Raw genomic sequence first — 19,516 nt, 5'->3', positions numbered from 1 at the left:
ATTCTTGGGACAAGGCTGGTATACCTTCCACACAAATGAAAACTTTTGTCTCTAGAATAAAGGTGAAGTTCCATGCCTTTCTCTCAGAACGTTTAACACTACCTTTTCCTTCACTACACTCAGAAATGGCCAATCTCAATAGATAGCTGCCTAAATTTTGCCAGAAAGAATGCACTATTCAAGAATTTACTCTGCTATTATCCAGTTCACTGAATTTGCAGTAAAATTCAAGCACAAACATTGCTGAACTCGCTTAAACATCTCACCAGGGGAAATGTAAACTCATCCCCAGATATGTTTTACTATACAAATTGACATTCAAAAAAAGTGATCAAAATTCAATTTAAGTAAGATTTATTGAGTGTGCACAGCCTGTCACTAGACATGTTGAATTCAGACATACAACATATCCCAGCCTTGGGTACCTTGTGATCTAATTAGTATAACACAGTTTAGAAGCAGATAATGAATTCCATGTCATTGCTCATTGAGAGCCAACATCAAAGAGCTGTAATTTAAGTAATCCAAAGCAGCGTCTAATTCTAAAATCATTGGTAACATTTATTTGGCCTTAGATAAAACCACTGCAGACAAGCCACAAAGATGAAAATACACAGCAACCGAAGGGAGCGCTATAGATGATTTTTATTTTGAATCCTCTGTTTTCTTCTTATAATGGTCCGAAGCCTCCGCAATACCAGCTTATCAGATAGTAGCATGTCATCTTGTTGTTCCAGATAATCCAGCAAATTTTCAGTCCATTCAAGTGCAGCTTTGTGGCTAATATGCTTCTCTGGATTCAGTTCTGCTTTCCTAGTCTTCCTGGAAGGCTTCTGCTCAGCAGCCACAGCCCGGTCTTCAGCACCTACAATGTCAGCCAACACCTGACAGTTTGAGTCACTACTCCGAGAGTCAAACCACTGCTCGATATTTTCAATGTTGACATGCTCACAGTCTTCTGTATTCTGTAAAACTGTTGCTAAATTAGCAGCTAAAATGGCTCCTTCATCAATGCTCATGCTTGAATTGTCTTCACTGCTAGGGAAAAGCTTTTTCCACGCTCTGGTTATGGTATTTGATCGTATCATGTTCCAGGCTCTTGAGGCCTCATAAATTGCATCCAGCACTGTCAAATTCTTCCAGAACATTTTTGGGTCATTTCCTTCATTCATGTATCTCTGGATAAGTCCTGCTCTGTAATATCTTTTGACTGTGGTTAGAACTCCTTGGCTCATAGGTTGAATAAGACTTGCCACATTTGGTGGCAAATATTTCACAATTATCCTGCCATCATCGGAGCTCAGCTGGTCCTCAGCTGGATGTGCTGAGGGAAAATCTAAAAGCAGTACTGCTTTCTCTCGAAGCCCTTTGGATTTCAGGTGCTTCTGCACCTGTGGCACAAAGCACTTCTCAAACCACTGTTTGAAAACAGACTGCTCGATCCATGCACTTTTCTGACTGAAGTAAGTGACAGGAAGGTTGGAAAGGTCAGTGCCTTTGAATGCACGGGGCCTTTTTGCTTTTCCTACCACACAAAGGTTAAGCTTATGTAGACCCGTGGCATTTGCACAACACATAATAATGATTCTCTCCCTGCTTGACCTATACTCCGAAGTACTCCGGTCAGGGTCAAAAGCCAGTGTCCTTGAGGGGAGACATTTCCAGAACAGTCCAGTTTGATCAGCACCATAAATTTGTTCCGGTAGGAGATTTTCTCTTTCCACAAATTCTTGAAAGTTACCACAAAATTCACTGGCAGCAGTTTCATCCCCTTTTAACTTTGCTCCTTTACCAGCAGCCTTTGGAATCCCGTGGCGCTGCTTAAACCGAGTGAGCCAGCCAGATGAGGCATTAAAATCACCTTCCATCCCCAATGCATCAAAAAAGAACTTGGCTTGTTTTGCACAGATAGTCCCAGACACTGGGATCCCATCTGTTTTCTGTTGATTAAACCACTCTATCATAACTCTATCAAGCTCCTCATACGTTGATGACTTCATAGATTTACGTTTGGACACCCCGCTAGTAGGATCTGAACTGTTGGCATAGTTTATAATTCTTTCTTTGTTTTTTTTAATGTCTCGAACTGTGGATTCACCAATTCCATACAGGACAGAAAGTTTTTTAAAAGAGTTGCCTTCTTCAAGCTTCTTAATGATGTCAAGTTTGTCTTTAATTGTCAACACCACACGCTTACGTTTCCCCAACATTTCAGTCTAATATTTTAGACAATTAACAACTTAGACAGAAAATGGAGGCTTAAGAGCCCTCAGCTGTTCCCTGGGGCTTAATAGATGGTGTAACAACTTTCTAAGGAACTCTGAGTCTCTTCACTTGCATTTTAGAAATTAATCAAGTTCCTATGACACGGGATAGCTCCAATTAACCCTATTTTCTCACCTTCCTCCTTGCTCTTTTCATAAACTGAAGCCTTACTGGAAACCATACTGCCCTACCAAGGAATCTAAAACAGTCTCATGGTGATCAACTTTTGCCATCAATGCAGGATTTATCTTTTCCTATGCCAATGTGCAAGAAAATAGTTTTTTTCAGCCTTGCAAACTTGACATACAGAAAAACGGAGCTGGGAGAATCATCGCCTGACTGTTGTCTTTGTCAGGCAGCCAAGAGTGTGAATGCTCTCTTCAAGGCAAGGACTCGGGTGAGTACTTATGAAAATCATAACGACAGTGCCAAGTGGACAGGCAAACAACTCAGTACTGTCAACCAACGGGAACTTACACCTAGTGGATTTGGCTACTGAAAGAGAAACAACGGACAAGAAGTGATGTCACATGATTCAAGAAAGGCTTAAAAAAAAAAAAAACTTCATTGGTGGAAATCAGGACCCAAGGCTGAGCCTAGGGGGTGGCAGGCTGGGTGAAGACCATACAGTAATCCTGGTGGACGCTGATCTCCACGACCACAGAAGTAGCTGCTCCAGCCTCTGAAACCTACAGGAAAATACCAAACACGTTTTCTTTTCAGTATCAGAGTCCACGGCATTACTCATACCTACCCTTGCAACTGTGTCGAGGACATCACTGCCTATCAACCTGACAGGTAACAGACAAATAACGCTCGCAGGCACCACCCGGGAGCTGAGAGCCTACCTCCTGACACTACCAGGGCCTCTCCCCGCCCGGGCCAGCGAGCTCGGAGCTGGACGCTGGGCGAAAGTCGGCGGCAGGGGGTCACGGCTGCAGCCCTGCAGCGGGCGAGTGGTCACCGGGCGCGCGGGACACGGGGAAGCGGGGCGCGGGCATCGCTCCGCCTGACCAGACGGTGACGCAGAGCCAGCGACGGAGGTCCCCAGCGAAGGCGACCCTGCTGGCCGCCGCAAGCGGCTCGGCTGAGCCGGAAGGCAGGGGATTAGGAGCGCGCGCGCGCCCCCGCAGGAACGTGGTGTCGGCGAGGGGGCGGGGATGCGCGGGCGAGCGCGCGGAGGGGGCGGGGCCTCTGCATGGGAGGGGCGGGGCTTGGCCAATGTTCCGCCTCCGGACGCCCCGCTGCGGCCTCGGGCTGACGACTACTATTCGTCTGGCCAGCAGGGGGCATCACAGGCTCGTTCGCGGTGACGGGGTTTTGCGTCCACGGCTTGCAAGGACCGGAATTGCAATCGCTCGGTCTGCATTCCGGTAAGACCCGGGTCTCCGGGTGTCCAGGGAGCGCGCACGGCGCCTGTTCGCTGTCCTCTGCCGCTGCGGCGGCACGGAGTCCGGTACCAGGGCGGGCGGGCATGGCGGAGGCTCGCCGAGGACCTAATAATGCCGGAGCAGCAGCGTAAGGACCAGCCCCTGCTGCTGTCAAAAGGGAATTTCAAGGCTTCGACCTGGATCGGGTCTGGCGCTGTCTCCCTCCCTCCTTCTATCTCTAGTGTAGTACTTTAAAAAAAAAAAAAAAATCCATTATCCACAAACGCCTGAACAGGAGTATCCTAACTTCTATTTCTCAAGGCAATATTCTTGCTAAAATTTTTAGTACTCCGAGAGGGAAATCAAACCGAGCATTCGCTCTGCAAAGGAAGATTGCTGGTTCCAAGCCCTTTTCTGTCCCCCAAGACATATTTGCGCAGCTGTGCTCAGAATCCCACCCGTCCACTTTCTGGCGTGCTGAAAATCCCTTGACCTATTATTTGTGCTGTCACTCAGTGGCTTTGGGCAAGACCTAGTTTTGCCTAAATGTAGACTTCCCACAACTCTGGCCCCCTTCTAGCTTCCAACCGGGCAATCCTGGCAGTTCTTCTGCAAGACCATTTCGAATAAAGTACAATTTCACGGTAGTTTTACTTTGCTTTAAACAGATTAGTTTCCCCTCCTTGTTTCTAAGCAGCGTGAAACACTTGCACCTGTTCACTGCTTAACAGACAGGAGAGCTGGCTATCACAGACTGCCAACCTCCTGGAAATCAGGTTGCCCAGCATAGCCAAATGGAAGCTTACCTGGCTTTCCCCTTTCCCCTCTTCTCTCAGGCTCCTGGGGTCACTTTGGCTTTACAAAAAAAAAGTAAATCCTGCCTGTCGACCCACCCCACTTTCTGGAAGCGAATTTCCTTCTCTATAGTGTTTTTGTGTCATTGTGTATCTACCTGGTGGGTGTTTATTTTTATAGCTGTTCCTGTCACTCAATACTATTTAACGGACTTTTACCAACACTCTAAGGTGGCGGTGCTTTTACAGGGTTAATTCCATCTGGTAAATGTCTCCTTTTGGTGGAGGGGTTCGGGAGGATAGGATAAGTTGTGGGTTGTGGCCATCTTAGAGTGTAAGGTCTGAAGTTAGGTACCTAAAAAGTGTGTGATCCTATAATTGTGCATGTGCCATACATGTCTAATCGTGTAGGAGGCACACCACCAAGAGTCAGTTTTGGTGGCGGCTGTGGATGGTGTGTGGTAATGGTGTCAATGTAGGTTCACAGTTGTGATAGGTAGCACCACCCTAGTGTAGGTGTTGATAATGGGGCAGCAGCACGTAGATGCTGTCTTTTATTCAGTTTTCTTGTGAACCTAAAATTCCTTGAAGAAACAGCCTCATTCAGCTTAGCATGGTGCTAGATACCTATAGTCCTAATTATTTGGGATTACTTGCACCCAGGGATTTGGATCCTGCCTGAGCAACTCAGGGAGACATGTTTCCAACAAAGAAGCAATAAATTAATTTTCACAAAGAGATAGTTACAAAAAGTTTTTTGTCTAGCTTGCACAGAGTGCTGGGTTCATCCCCAGTACTGTATAAATGGGGTCTTATAGTCCACGACGTTAATCCAGCTCTCTTAGGATATAGAAGCAGAAGGACCAGAAAGTCAAGGTAATCCTAGGCTACATAGCAAGTTGGAGGCCAGCCTGGGCTACAAAAGACTCTATCAAAGAAAGAGAGAGAGAGAGAGAGAGAGAGAGAGAGAGAGAGAGAGAGAGAGAGAGAAAAGAGAAGAGGAGGGGAGGAGAGGAGGGGAGGAGGGGAGGGGAGAGGAGAGGAGAGAAAGAAAAGAAAAGAAAAGAAAAGAAAAGAAAAGAAAAGAAAAGAAAAGAAAAGAAAAGAAAAGAAAAGAAAAGAAAAAAGCAAGCACATTAGATACTCTTGTTCATTGAAGGCCTTGTTGGCTCCAGGGACTTTCTCGTTGCCAGATCTCCTCTCTTTAGGTCATAGTTTCCCTCCATCTTGGTATACTCCACCTTCTCATTTCCCAAGCCTCAAATCTCTTTCCTTCCTCCACAAATGCTTTGGGAATTGTTGGACTTTTATTTATTTTATTATTGGAGTGATTGTGTACTCTTTGTCTTTAAAAAAAAAAAGTCTTAAAATTCATTGCAGTTTATCTTGTAATTTAAAGACATGAGACATGATTTGTCCCTGTAATTCCAACACTCAAAAGGTAGGAGAATCAGAAAATTTAGCCCAGGCTACCTAGAAAGTTCCAGGCCAGCCTACAATGCATAGTGGGATCCTGTCTCAAACAAGTAATAGAGAGACATTTTGTCTGCCATTAATTTTTATTTCCATCTCATCTATACCATCTCTTAATCCTTTAAACGTTTTGTGAGATGACTGTCACCTCTGTTGATGTATGAAACAAAGGCTAACTTAAAAGTTTGTGGGCAGAATCTATATCATTCTGGCTTTAAGGCAGGGTGCTCACCCTATGCTACCAAACTACCAAGTGGAAATACTCAACTCAAAGACACACAAAGAAAAAAAAAATGCTAGGATTATTTGTTCCTGCATAATTAAGCTTGTCCTTTATTGAACTAGAATATTTAACACCAGCCTACCAAAATGGTTTTCTAGTCATGAGAACACTATAAATCCACTGTGATCATCAGACATTGAACATGGTTCATTTGATGTGGACATTCTGAAAATACTCCAAGCAGCTAGTTTATCCTCACGATTGTCAACTTTTTGGCTGACCTGTGTGGATCTTGTTTGCTGGACCTGGGTTCTGAGGACCTGAAAAAGTGGGCAGACCATAGTCTGATGTTGTAGACAAGCTTACTTCAGTTTCAGTGTGCTTTTATACACAGATGTAACAAAGAAAACAATGTATAATGATATTTTATTTGTATTGAAAAATGATTTTATTTGTATGTTAATAAAGTTGCCTTGAGGTCAGAGCAAGCCAGAGCAGAAGCTGAGCGGTAGTGGTGCATGCCTTTAATCCCAGCACTTGGGAGGCAGAGCTAGGTAGATCTTAGTGTGTTCAAGGACACAGCCAACATGGCAGACACACGCCTTTAATCTCAATATCAACCATAGAAGACCTGGAGGTCTGTACAAACAGGCATTGATGAGGAGGTCATGTGGCTGGGTTTACAACCAATGAGAAAACAGAACAGAAAATCTATAAAAAAGATAGGACACACAGAGGTAGCTCTCTTGTGGAGAGGAAGAACAGTAGAAGCAGTGAAGGGTAAGGTTTTCCGCTCTTGCTCTGACCTTGTGGTTTTTAACTCTGCAATTGGTTCTGTGTTTCTTATTTAACAAGACGGTTACATCTACAACAATGATCCAATGAAGGTTGTTTGAGTTCAGAAAAACATGTAAATAAACTACTAAACATGTAAATAAACATTCTAAATATTGACAGAGCAGCCCTTAACCAGAAATTTCTCAGGACAGACTAATTTAAACACAATTATCTGGCACATACTATAGATTATATCTAAGAAAGCTTGAAAGCAAGGCAGAAGGCCAGTTCCAGATTTGCAGGTTACACTGACCAGGCTGGGTTCTATAGCTGTGTTCTGACACCCAACAAGAACAAACATGTCTTATAAAATGAATGTAAATGTTTGTCACAGGAGGCGTGAAATCATGTCCCACAGCACACATTTTTCTTTATTATTTTTTTAGATTTATTTATTTTTATTTTATGTGTGTGGATGCTTTGCCCACATGTATATGAGTCACTTGTATGCTTGGTGCCCACAGAAGTCAGAAGACAGCATCAGATCCTAGGAAGTAAAGTTACAAATGGTTGAGAGATACCATTTGGGTGCTGGGAACTGAACCTGGGTCTTTTGCAAGAGCAACAAGTACCCTTAACCACTGATCCATCTCTTCAGCCACTATGCTCCCATTTTCAACACTTTATTTTTTTTTCTCATAGCACTTGGGCAATACTTATTTTTTTGTCCTAATATTTAGACAGATCCCAAGATTTTCCAAGAAAAAACAAGACTTAACAGATACTGAATGTGTGAACACTACAAAGTATACTGTAAAGCTTACAGTGGATGTCACAGAAGATTAGCATATTGCCCTGCCTTTCAAAGACTTTGAAACTTGGAGATGTGGATAGGCTGGGCTGAAGGCCTTGGGGGAGAGCACTGAAATGTGTGAGTTCCTCAAATAGAAATAAGAATCAGACATTTCTAGCTAGAATAAGATAGAGGAACGGTTCTAGAGGGGGAAACCGTATGTCCTAGTTTGTTTTCCAGTTGTTGTGATACATGCCAAGTCCAAAAGTAACTTGAGGATGAAAGAGTTTATTTGCCTTAAAGGTTACAATCCATCAGTGAGAGAAGCCAACTTAAGAAATCAAGACAGGAACCTAGAGGCAGGAACTAATTCAGAGGCTGTTGAGGAATGTCCCTTACTGGCTTGCTTCCTCTGGATTTTTCAACTGCCTTTCTTATACAGCCCAGTCTTCTAGTTCAGGAGTGGCAAGGCCCACAGTGGGCTGGGCCCTCCTACATCGATTAGCAATTAAAAAAAAAAAAAACCTCACAGCCACAGGCCACTCTGATGGAGGCTATTTCTCAATTGAGAATAACTATGACTATGTCTAGATTTGTGTTAAGTTGACAAAAATCTAAAGAGCAATTATGTTATCTAGTTTCATTTGTAGAATTGAAAATTCTCATTTTTCTCTTTAACAAAATACCAAAAAGTCAATGATTAAAACAGTATTGTATTACATTACAATTTTGGAGGTTGAAGTCTGCAATCAGCTTCCCTGGTGCTAAAATAAAGCTCCTCCTGGGTTCTTTTTTTTTTTCTTTTCTTTTCTTTTTTTTCTTTTCTTTTTTTTTTTTTTTTTTTGTAGTTCATAGTACATTTTTATTTATTTTCTCTTTGTGACACTTTCCTCCTCTAACAACAAGGGACTAGCTAAACCACCATCATTATCATCATTATTATTGACCTACCTTCTTTTCATTAGTGGTCATGGATACTAGCATAAGGTAATGTTTACTCCAAAATGGCATCATGTTATTTCTGGATAAGTGGGCATGAGTTACCTGAGGGATTGGAAGTACTGCTCTCTGATAAACACGCAAAGCTCCACCTTGGTAAACAAGAGAATACTTGCATCTGGTGGAGAGGTTGGGGGTTAGTTATTGCCCCTACAGATTTCCTAAGATACTTTAATTTCTCATTGCATGAGCACACATAAAATGCACAACATGTACCTATTGCGATTCTAGTAACTATAGCTAAGTAGGATACAAGGAATAGAGTAATATTTGAACTGTGAACTATATTGTTGTGTATCTTTTCCTGGGGAAACATTAAGAAATATCTATTTACCCCAGAAAGAAGGGTACCAACAGTATGTACAAGTCCAGCTTGGTAAATCAATGCATTAATTCAAGTTACTTATAGGGGCTTAGGATATACAAAGGTCAGAAAGTCCTCCGTACAGTTTACAGGCAGTGCATTTCCAAAGAAGAATCCACCCCAGTCAATAGTTTACCCCTTCTATAACCACATGAAGAACAAGATCCTCTCAAGCCTCTAGAACCTTATAAGGCCTGTCCACCTTAGGAGCTATCCATTCCCTCCATAGGGAATATTAATAGGCTCAATCTTGTGAAGGCCTCATGATCCTGGTGAGCAACTGCCTTCTCTCTGTGAGCTAACTTTAATAGTCCTGACCTCATGAGGGTTGTGTGTAGCTGCTCTGCTTCAAGATTACAATAGTAGTGTCAAACCAGGAGAATACAACTACACACACACACACACACACACACACACACACACACACAAAAAAAAAAAAAAAAAAACTGTCCTGGATATGCTGTGTCAGAAGCATAGACATGTATTGTCATCCCATCATGTAAGAATTAATTGAATTACAATGAATTTATAGGTTTATTGGTTCATTGGCTGCATTTTGCCACATAGTTCTGATTTCCCTTGATAGAGATCAATTAGCAAACTTAGGCTCTTTTATTCCCTTCTTAATGACTAACTCTCCTCTCACACATCACACAGCAAACATATCTCTGTATATGTTGATTACAGAATGGATACAGAGGTTACAGCAGGGTTCAAGGAATTCTAGGGCGCCCAATAAAAGGCAAGCAGGAGGCTGAGAAGATGCAGAGAATCTCCATGAGAGTTACATAATGAACTTCACCAGAGATCTGCTGAAGGTTTCCTGATACAGGCTTGAGCTTTACTTCAGGGTCCAGTTGAACTGCAGAACAGAGGTGTGGGGCTGTGGAGGCTGTGGAGGTGCTGTGCTGTGCATAGATGAGCAGGAAGATGGATGGGTGACAATTCAAGTAGGTAGCATCAGCAGTGGAGACAGAGCCAACACAAAGCTCCTGGGACAGTTAGGCATTCTCTGCTGTACAGAGGATGGGCCAGTGAGGCCATAGTCATTGCTGTGTTAGATGTCAGAGTATCTCATCATTTCCTTACTCTGGTGTATTTTTCCAGATGCTTAAATGGTCCTAGTTTGCTTGATAAATTCGCAGTGTGATACAGCTTTTTTTTTTCTTTCAGAACTGAGTTATGTATCAATCTGCTATGTGTACAATGAAGTGTAGAGTTAGCCTGTGTTATTAGTTACTTTTCTCATTGTTGTGGCAAAATACCCTAACAAAATCAGTTTAAAGAAGGAAGGGATTATGTCTGCTCACAGTTTGAGTGGCCTATCCACTACAGTGGGGGGGGGGGGGGTGAGGTGAGGATGGGGAGGTAACAGCAGGAGCATGAAGCAGCTGGTCACATTAAGTCTGCCGTCAAAAAGCAGAGAGTGGTGAGTGGGGCCGCTCAGCTCCTTTTCTCCTCTTCAGCATCCCAGTCTGTTTCCTCCCCAGCCATGGGTTTTGGCTAGGTTTACAGTATCAGGTATGTATTTACATGGAGCAGGCCACCAATTCAGTCTGAAAGTGGTCGGTTACCCCCAAATAGTCATGCCTCTACAGCACCAGTGGAAACTTTAAAGGGACTGTACTAAAAGCTCCAACACCTCCTGTTGACAATTGGCTAACCCAACTCACACCCCTGGCCATCTGATCACCAAGGACACCCTGCCAGGAAAGCAGCTGAACTGGGCCCCTTCGGAAGAAAATCAGAGGTGTGACATTAAAGAGGAAGAGCCTCTGCACTGACTTCCGGCCGCCTGTGTGAAAGCCACCTCTCTCTGTATTATCTTACGGAATTCTTAAAAACAGTTCAACATTTGCATTATTAATGCACTGTATCAGACAAGGATGTGGCCTCGGTAGGCAGAAACTTTTGTAAGTCAGCAGGCTGAGTGTGAGGAGGGTCTGATTGTAGCCTCTGTCTTCCATGTGCTCCCTGCTTCACTCTGGCGATACTAGTGTGTGGGGCATGGGCCAGCCTGCCTTACTGTTGTTACCTTTGAGTGTCTCTCGAAAGATACACCCTGGATCAGTGAGGCTAGTGTTCTGCTATGCTGGCCAAGCCAGACTTGGTCATCTCAGATACTAGGATCTCCCTGTGAGGCTGATATGGATGCCTCTGTGAAAGGTGTTTCCACGATGGTTGTTTGTTTCTTCCCAGCTATTTGAAGAGAGTGTGTTCCTTCCGTTGCTGCTTATGCTGCCACACCACAGCATCTGGAGGAACACAACTCTGCCACTGGGAAGTCTCTCTGAAGAACTCCCCACACTCTCCAAAATTTTTGCGAAGGAAAAAACTCATTTTCAGAAAAGTTAAAAGGGTAGTAAAATGAACCATCTGTGCTGTCCATTTAAATATGAAAGTTAACATTAATCTGTGTCATCTCTGTCTCACTGTGCGTCTGTACTTGTGGACATTTATATGTGTGTTTTACGGATACTTTGTGTTTATAATGAAATGTTTGAAGACATCATCATTGCTGTTACATTCTGCCTATCTCAAGCATGCTCCTCATAAAGATACAGAATATTATCAAAGGTGGAGGGAGGAAGGTCAGAACTTCAGGAATTTTGTCTAAGTTATGTTGAAAGCCCTGGGCCAGCCTGGGCTATATGAGCCTGCATGTAGGGAAACATGCATGTGACACATGTTAGCTCTTTCATTATATTGTTACTATACTTCATACATTTATAATCATTCTCATACCTAAAACATATCAAATTTCAAATTTGATGAACTGAGTTGGGAAGATGATAGACTGCTTTTGTTTTAATTAGGAAGCTTTACTTTCTACCACTGAGCTAAATCCCCAACCCTAAGCTTTACTCTTTTGCATAGTGATTGCTTACAGAAAATGACCTGAAAGTACCCAGTTACAACATACCCCGCCCCCCAACTTTTCTAGCTTCCCCTGTTAAGAACATGGTATATGGTGTGATGTGTTTGTTATAATTGATAACTAACCCTGGATTCCAACGTTCAGTTTTAGTTTATTTTTCTCTGGTTTTCTGATTTTTTTTTGTAGTTTCTTCTAAGTTGCTCCTGTAGCTGGCAAGTTTGCTGTGACTGGAGGGTAGATGTAAAGGCTGCTTGTCATCAACCTAAACAAAAAACACTTTGCAAATAATGAGCTGTTCATTCTGCATCCTGTCAGGAACATGGAGTGCCAACTCCTTCATGGTTAGTGATGAGAAACTCGAACTTCTGAGCAAAGGATTAGGTGATTATAGGCAGATACACTGGTAAAGGTAAACTTTAAATTTTTCCTTTTGACCACTGAAAATCTCATTCTCCCAACAGCAGCTGTTTACCCAAATTCACCAACCAACTGTACTTAATAATTTTCTATGACAGCTTTCTAATTTTTCTGTAACAGGAGACTTCATGTCTGTGTCCCTTTCTCTCTCACTAAGGACTTGGATGTTTAGACACAGACTGTTATCATTTACAGTTATTGCACCCAACGGGGCTTGCCACAGAGCTCTGGCATGACCCCCTTTGTCTCTGAACATGACCTTGCTTGCTGGAAGGACATGCCTCAGGTTCTTTTTGGGTGCCTTTCTTGCACCCCTCTCTTTTGGTGAGGGAGGGATGGTGTCTACTTTGTGTATTCCTTCTTAGATACCTTAGCTTTCGCTCCAGTTCACAGCTCTGAGACACACAGCTCTGACTTTAATAGCTATATGGTCTGAGAGTCCTTCAAGGTGTTTTCAGTTCGTGCCATTTAAATTCAGGGAGGATTGGCTCAAGGAAATACCTCTGATTTCAGTAACTAAAACTGAAGTTGGAAGGAGCTACATAAGCAGCTGCCCCCAAGTCATGTCCTCTTGGGTCTTCTAGAACTGCCAGCGATGAAGGTGAGTAATGAGCCTGAAGGCGGGGGCTTGTGTGCCAGTCCATATATGGCTACCAGTCTTCAGCAGTGACATTTCCTTCCTTTGGTCCCTCGGGTTCATTTAACTGGTCATTGACCAATGGCTTTGAAAGCAAAGACTTTTTTTGTAAGCACTTGTAAGAGTGTCTGTGACTGATCACCACACAAAGCTTTTGAGACTCATGCTGTTTATTGTTTTGATAAAGGCCTTCTCAGTTCAGGACCTAATATCAGAAACCAGAGCCACTTCTAAGTAAATCTGTCTTAAAGAGACCAAGAAAACTGGACACAATGGTGCTCTCCTGCAGTCAGTCCCAGGTATCGGAGAGGCTGAGGTAGAAAGAATTCCCCATAAGCCTGGGCAGCATGAAGAGTGTACATTTCAGCTAGACAGACAGTCAAACAGACAGACAAAGAAATAGGCACTGTCACCTACAGTAACATAGACTTCCATTTATGATATGTATACTGATTCTTACAGTATATTTTTTATTCTTATCAGTTTCTACTTGGAAGCAGAATTAAGAGTGTGTCCTCTGGATGGGCTTGCCTGAGCGTGACTCCTGCCTTCGTGGCACATATCCCAGCTCCTCTGCATCCTGTGCCATCTGCAAAGTGGAGGCTCACCGAGGTATCTACCTTCCTTATATTTTTTATTAGAATTTGATGTGTGAAGCCCCTGGAGTACCCAGAGCAGTGGCTGGTCTGTTATATTGCACAGGAAAGCTTGTTGCCAATGTTCTGACGGCTTCCTCTTTCCTTCTGTTTTGTTTCCTCCTTTGTTTATTTGTTCTGTGTGTGTGTGTGTTGTGTTGTGTTGTGTTGTGTTTATTTGTTCTGTGTGTGTGTGTGTGTTGTGTTGTGTTGTATTGTGTTCTCTTTTTGAGACAATGGCTTCCTGTGTGACCCATTTGCCTTACCTCTGTGTCCCTCCTACCTTACCCTCCAAAGCACTCAGATACAATCCTTTGCCACTGTGTCCAGCTAAAGTGTGTTGTTTTGTTTCCTTTTTGCTTTTATTGTTGCTGAGAATCAAACCCATGGTATCAAGTGTGCTGGGCAAATGCTCCATCATTGAACTACATACATCCCTAGTCTTGGTTTTCTTTTATTTTCTAAGACCCTTGTTTTCTATTTACACTGATTACTATTTTTCGGGGTGTTTTTAAAATGCCTTAGTGTGTGTTCTTGCAGCACAGAAGTGGGCCTGGGCCAATTTCAGCCCAGAGCCAGAGATGTGCACTCAGAGGCTGAAGAAGGGCAGGGTCAGACAAGGCAAAGAGAAGCCTGTAGTTTCTGAATGGAGGGGGCAGGATTTGCAACTGTCTTGTGATCAGTTTTCTTTGTAACAAACCACTTTATGTTTTAGTGGCCTGTAGGACAAGGACACGGTTCACATTGTAGGAGCACAAAGGAAGCCCAGTCTTGCTGGAGGCAGAACTGTCACTTTGGGGAGCAGCCTCTCCAAGTGCTTTACAGTAAAGTGCTGCCATCCCTCAAGATGCAGGACAGCACAAGCAAGGGCCAGTGAGCCTGAACCAACAGACACTGTGACCAGGACTGAGCATTGTGTTACTTATTGTAACTGTTTTATCTTCTGTACAAAGATAAAAAAGAATGCTGCCAGAATACTCAGCAGATCTTAGACCAGGTCCAGCTCTTTCTCAGTTCTCTATGATTTTTTGGGGGGTGCTGAGATATTACCCAGATGACATGTAAGCTCTGACTAACCCCCCAAGGTTGGTGGCCAAAGACTACCTTTTGTATATGGAAATCTGTGTTACTTTTATACACATGTAAACACACATGCACAGACGTAATGTAGCCCACATTTCAAACTCAAGTGATATAAGGAATTTTTATGTGAACAAGATTTTCCTCACTTAATAGCTCTTTTCTATTATTTCAGTTTCTGTGAATGAAATAATTGTAAAATGTATATTTAAAAGGAAGCTAACAGTCCAGTATTCAAATTTACGAAGAGGCACTGCTGTTTTAGGGTATGAAACAATTTTGCTTTAAATGGAATTCTTTATTTATTTCTAAGTGAGTTCTATTTGTCTATGGCTAAGGACTACCAAATAATTCCTGTGGCTTATTGGAAAGGACATATTTTGTTCATTCTAAACTGTGGTTATTTTCTAATAGTTCAGGTATAAACTGCCATTACTGATTTTTCTTTGGTGACTTCACTGTAGAGGGAATGAGCTCACAGATAAGCACTAGGGAAAACAAGAATGTTAAGCAGGCAAGCTTGTCTCTTCAATGGATGGAATGTGTATGTATAGCTAGCTGTTCTCCACTCAGAAGGCTGGGAGAGGGTGTAGTTAAAAGCATGACAATCTCTGCTAGCTGCCAGGCCAGCCACAGCTGAATCCCCCAGACTATTGTGTTGATCACAGACTCTTCCTCCTTTGGCCTTTGTCTCAAGCATTGCTTCTCAGGCAATAGAACTCATCCTTTTAGAGATGTCGTTTGTACTCTTTACCCTGCTAACCTCTATGCTTTCTTCGTCAGAGACCAAGCTGTAGAATCCATTTTTATTACATATGCAGTGTTCTGCCTGCATGCCAGAAGAGGGCACCAGATCTCATTACAGATGGTTCTGAGCCACCATGTCCTTGCTGGGAATTGAACTCAGAACCTTTGGAAGAGCGGCCAATGCTCTTAACTGCCGAGCCATCTCTCCAGCAGAATCCATTTTTATGGTAGAGGTGACATGTACTCAGCAAAGGAGTTTCTATGTAGTCATATCTTAAGCTTCATTGATATTGATATAATTGTTACCAGGAAATTTTTTTCCAAAACTGTACTGCACTTATATATGTCTAAAGTAAACTTCCCAGTGTAGGACTCTAGAAGCTTGAGCCACCTGGCTAAGTCATGTTGAACCGGATTTCCTTCTTGCCTCTTGCAGATCATTTCTCTGCTGGCAGTAAGCATTTGCAGGGACCACCACACTTCACTAGCTAAACTTAGCTGAACAGTGAAGGAGCCCCCCCCCCATGTGTGTATACTCAGTGGGGGCTTCCTTCCTGACCCTGGACCCTCCATTAGGCATCAAACACCTGTTTTCACAGAGAGCTCCTTTATTAAGCAGGGGAGAAAAGTTAAAGTGGCCGCTTTCTGACTCAGGCAGAAAAACAGCAGCCAATGATCTTGCAGGTGTCATTTTTTAATAAGAGAAAAGGGGAGGTCTGTGTTAGAATGGGCTAGGATGCAGTGGAAAGGGAGATAGAGGATGAGGGAGAAGGAGACTGGGGTTTTTGTCCTGGAGGGACAAAGGTCTCCCTCTGGATAGAGAGAAGGTAGACGTGGCACATAGGAAAATGGCAGTTTATAAATGTAAAATGGGAAACTCCATGTTAGGATGAGGTGCTTAGTTTTAATTGGGAGTGTTAATGAAGTGAGCCAAAGGTTTCTTTTGATTTCTGGATTTCAATACTTCCATAGCAGAACCTTGTAGTCAGCCTTGGGAGGAAGAAATAGCCAAATAAGGAATAGACCTTGATGGCTAGTTTTAGGAATGTAATCTAAGGGTTTTAACAAGGCAGAAGGAATTGGGAAGAAGGGCAAGGCTTGCCAGAGCCATATTCTCGAGTGTACTAATGTCCCCTCGAACAGAGTGTTAAAAGTGTGGAAGTATGGTTGCTTGAGGGTTGTCTCAAACTGAACTGCAGCATCAGACTTCACTGTAGTTATTTTGAGTTTGTTTGGAGTTTTTGTTTTTATTTTTGTTTTTGTTTTGAGACAGGGTCTCACTACTAGCCTTGGCTGGCCCAGGGCTTGAAATGTAGACCAGGCTGGCTTCAAACTCACAGAGATGCTCCTACCTCTGTGGAGTGTGTCCCTCCACCAGGACTCTGGCTGTTTCTGAAGCAGTGCTTCTTGAAAGTGTTTTCCTGAATTAGATGGATGATTTAAAAACAATAAAATCTTCTTTCACTACTGTTCACGTTAATACTGTGAGCTGTGTTTTATTGTTTTTAGCCACTATTTTCTTTTAAGTATTAGCTTTAATTAGATTACTAATTAAAGACAGTCAGCCCTCCTTTCCTTACTGTGATTACATGCAAATGTGTAATGTGGTTCTATTTTGAGTAAACACATTGGAACTTGCAGTCACTTGAAGATGTGTGGGGTTAATTAGTTATATGAGCTTCATAGTTGACAACTCTCTGAGCCCAGTGCTGAGACTGTTTATTTCCAAGCTTGTTTACAGCCTAAAGTGCTGAAGGGACTGAGAAACTGTTAATGCACAATTTTATACGAAAGTGCAGACAGCGTTTTTATGAGCGCCTTTAATATTTCTAAGAAAAGCTTCATAAATCCTTCCATTTGTGTACAAAATTGTCTTTTCTCAGACTGAGGCTGAAACTTAGTGGCAGAACACTTGCCAACCTTATGCAGAGCCCCAGGTTCTGTCCCCAGCACAGGAAGGGGAAGGAAGGGAAGGGATGGGAGGGGGAGAGGAGGGGAGGGAAGGAAAGGGATCATAAAGGAAAAGGGGAGGAGAAAAGGAAAGGAAACCACCAAACTTTATTACAAATAGTTCCCCAGAACACAAAGCTTACCTGTCTTCCATTACCTCCGTAGAATCTTCTCTGCAACTGAGGAAATATAATAAACAGTGCTGCAGACTTTTATCTGGAGGAAAATCTTCACCAGTCTCCACAGAACAAAACTGAAAAATCTGTTGGTACAGCCTGCCCTTTGCAGCAGAAGAGAGAAGCAGACAGGAAAGGCTGCAGCTGTTTAGCTACTTCTGTGAATCCCTGTGCTCTCTCAAGTCTTATACTCAGTGGGTTGACAATATCATGGGCATCTTGCAGATTATATCAAAAAACAAAGAAAAATTTGCTCTACTTTGGGGAAAAAGAAAAGGCAACTGGAAGCCCATGATTTATCAGAAGACAGCCAAAGTGCTGAGGCATTACTAGAGGACAAGGGAGATACCAACATCCAGAGAAAGCTGATGTAGCAGTGTAGTGAGATTCTCCTTCATTTCCAAGGTATGGACTCTTCTACTCACACTGTGTCCAGCTTGCTCTGGAATACCTCAGATTAAGCCACAAGGATGCAAATTATTATGTATATGCCCACTACTATGAACTAAGCTACCCCAACTGCTAACTGTAGACAACATCTTTTTGGAAACTCCAAACCAGAATTTTTCTAAAGCCAACAGCTGCGGTCCAGAGGCACAGGTTCCACACTGTGGAGTCAGCTGCCCTTGAAGCAACCATGTCGTACTAAACATTTGCAGGCTTTTGTTCTTGTCAAGACAACATTTTAGCTAGTGTTTATATTTTATCAATGTTGAGTTGGACCTAAAGAGGACTTCAGATGTTGAAAAAGGATGTTTCTAGGTTACCTGCAGATACTTTGCCATTTTGATATTTAAGGACATCTTGGAATTAGTCTCCCAAGAAACACTGTGGGGGCTGAGGACTGAACTGAAAAGGAAAACTTCAATTAAGATCCTTTTTATTTGTAATTTTATTAATGAAGAATTTTTATTTCAAACAATTTAAAGAAAATATTGAATATCTTGTGCTTACTATTTACTATGAAACCATTTTTTTCTAGATTATGTTAGTTTGGATGGTGTTATAGAGATGTGTCAACACATGGGGCTTAGATGTTGATTTAAATACTTTCTGTCCTGTACTCACATTAAAACGTCACCCTTAACATGGCTTCCATAGCTTCACAAAAAAATTATCCACAGGTTATGCAGAAACGTGCCCATGGCTTTTAAAACTACAGTGGATTGTTATGATAATATTTACTATATTAGATGTTGGATGATATCTCATTGTGGTTTTTACTTAGCTTTTTTTTTTATAGGTAGTATTTTATCCATTTCTCTATTAACCATTTGCATGCCTTTTGAAGAATGCATAATCAGATCTTTTGCCCAGTTTTACACAATAACATCTGTTTTCTTCTTACTAGTTCAGTTCCTTGATCTTTGTTGCTGCTGTTCCTTTTTTTTTTTTTAAATCAAAGTCTCATTCTGAAATGCAAGGCTGACTTCAGATTGATAACAAACCCAGCTCAGCCTCTCAAGTGCTGGTGTTATAGGTGTGAGCCGTCTTGTCCAGCTGAATATTTTGGACACTGGCTCTTCACCCACTTCATGGTTGAGAGTGGTTTTTCCCCACCTGGGTTGCTGTTTCCTCTACAGCGGGGAACTTTTCGGTTGTGTGAAATCCCATCTGCCGGCCTTGCTTCCAGTGCTTGTGTTTTGAGGCCAGATGAAGGAAATCTCTGCCCAGAACAGTGCCAGGGAGTTTTAGCCCTGTGTTTTCTTATGGTACTTTTATAGTTTTAGATAATGTCTTTAAGTCTTTAATTCATTTGGCATTGATTCTTGCATATGAGGGTCCATTTTCATTCTTAAGGACTACCTAAAGAGCTAAGTTTGATCTAGGCCTATCATTCCAGTTCTTTGGGAGGCTGAGGTAAGAGGCTCCTTATTTTTTACTCTCAGCTAAGGACACCCCTTAAGCCCTATCATCATAACCCACTCATATTAGTAC

The 19,516-nt window shown here is 42.4% G+C and overlaps 1 protein-coding gene and 1 long non-coding RNA gene across 2 annotated transcripts; one reads left to right on the top strand and one right to left on the bottom strand.

Moving 5' to 3' along the window:
- Positions 1-337: 337 nt before the first annotated feature.
- On the bottom strand, positions 338-3,387 carry Tigd2 (tigger transposable element derived 2). The gene is made up of 2 exons (XM_036182133.1): positions 3,114-3,387; positions 338-2,954 (listed from the first exon to the last, which is right to left on the bottom strand). Exon 2 carries the CDS (start codon positions 2,208-2,210, stop codon positions 633-635), a length of 1,578 nt encoding a protein of 525 aa, XP_036038026.1. The 5' UTR covers positions 2,211-2,954; positions 3,114-3,387; the 3' UTR covers positions 338-632.
- A 141-nt stretch (positions 3,388-3,528) lies between these two features.
- Positions 3,529-18,952, top strand: LOC118580425. The gene is made up of 3 exons (XR_004944527.1): positions 3,529-3,638; positions 13,474-13,602; positions 17,568-18,952. It is a non-coding gene; the product is annotated as an uncharacterized LOC118580425 (long non-coding RNA).
- Positions 18,953-19,516: the final 564 nt, after the last annotated feature.

This window comes from Onychomys torridus, chromosome 3, assembly GCF_903995425.1.
Source record: "Onychomys torridus chromosome 3, mOncTor1.1, whole genome shotgun sequence".
In the NCBI taxonomy this organism is placed as follows: domain Eukaryota; kingdom Metazoa; phylum Chordata; class Mammalia; order Rodentia; family Cricetidae; genus Onychomys; species Onychomys torridus.
The sequence above is the reverse complement of the archived record's forward strand: the minus strand, read 5'-3'. Positions and strand labels throughout refer to the sequence as shown.

What these genes read in the sequence shown, in the direction of transcription:
- Tigd2 (XM_036182133.1), bottom strand. Translation starts at nt 2,210, where the DNA reads ATGTTGGGGAAACGTAAGCGTGTGGTGTTGACAATTAAAGACAAACTT.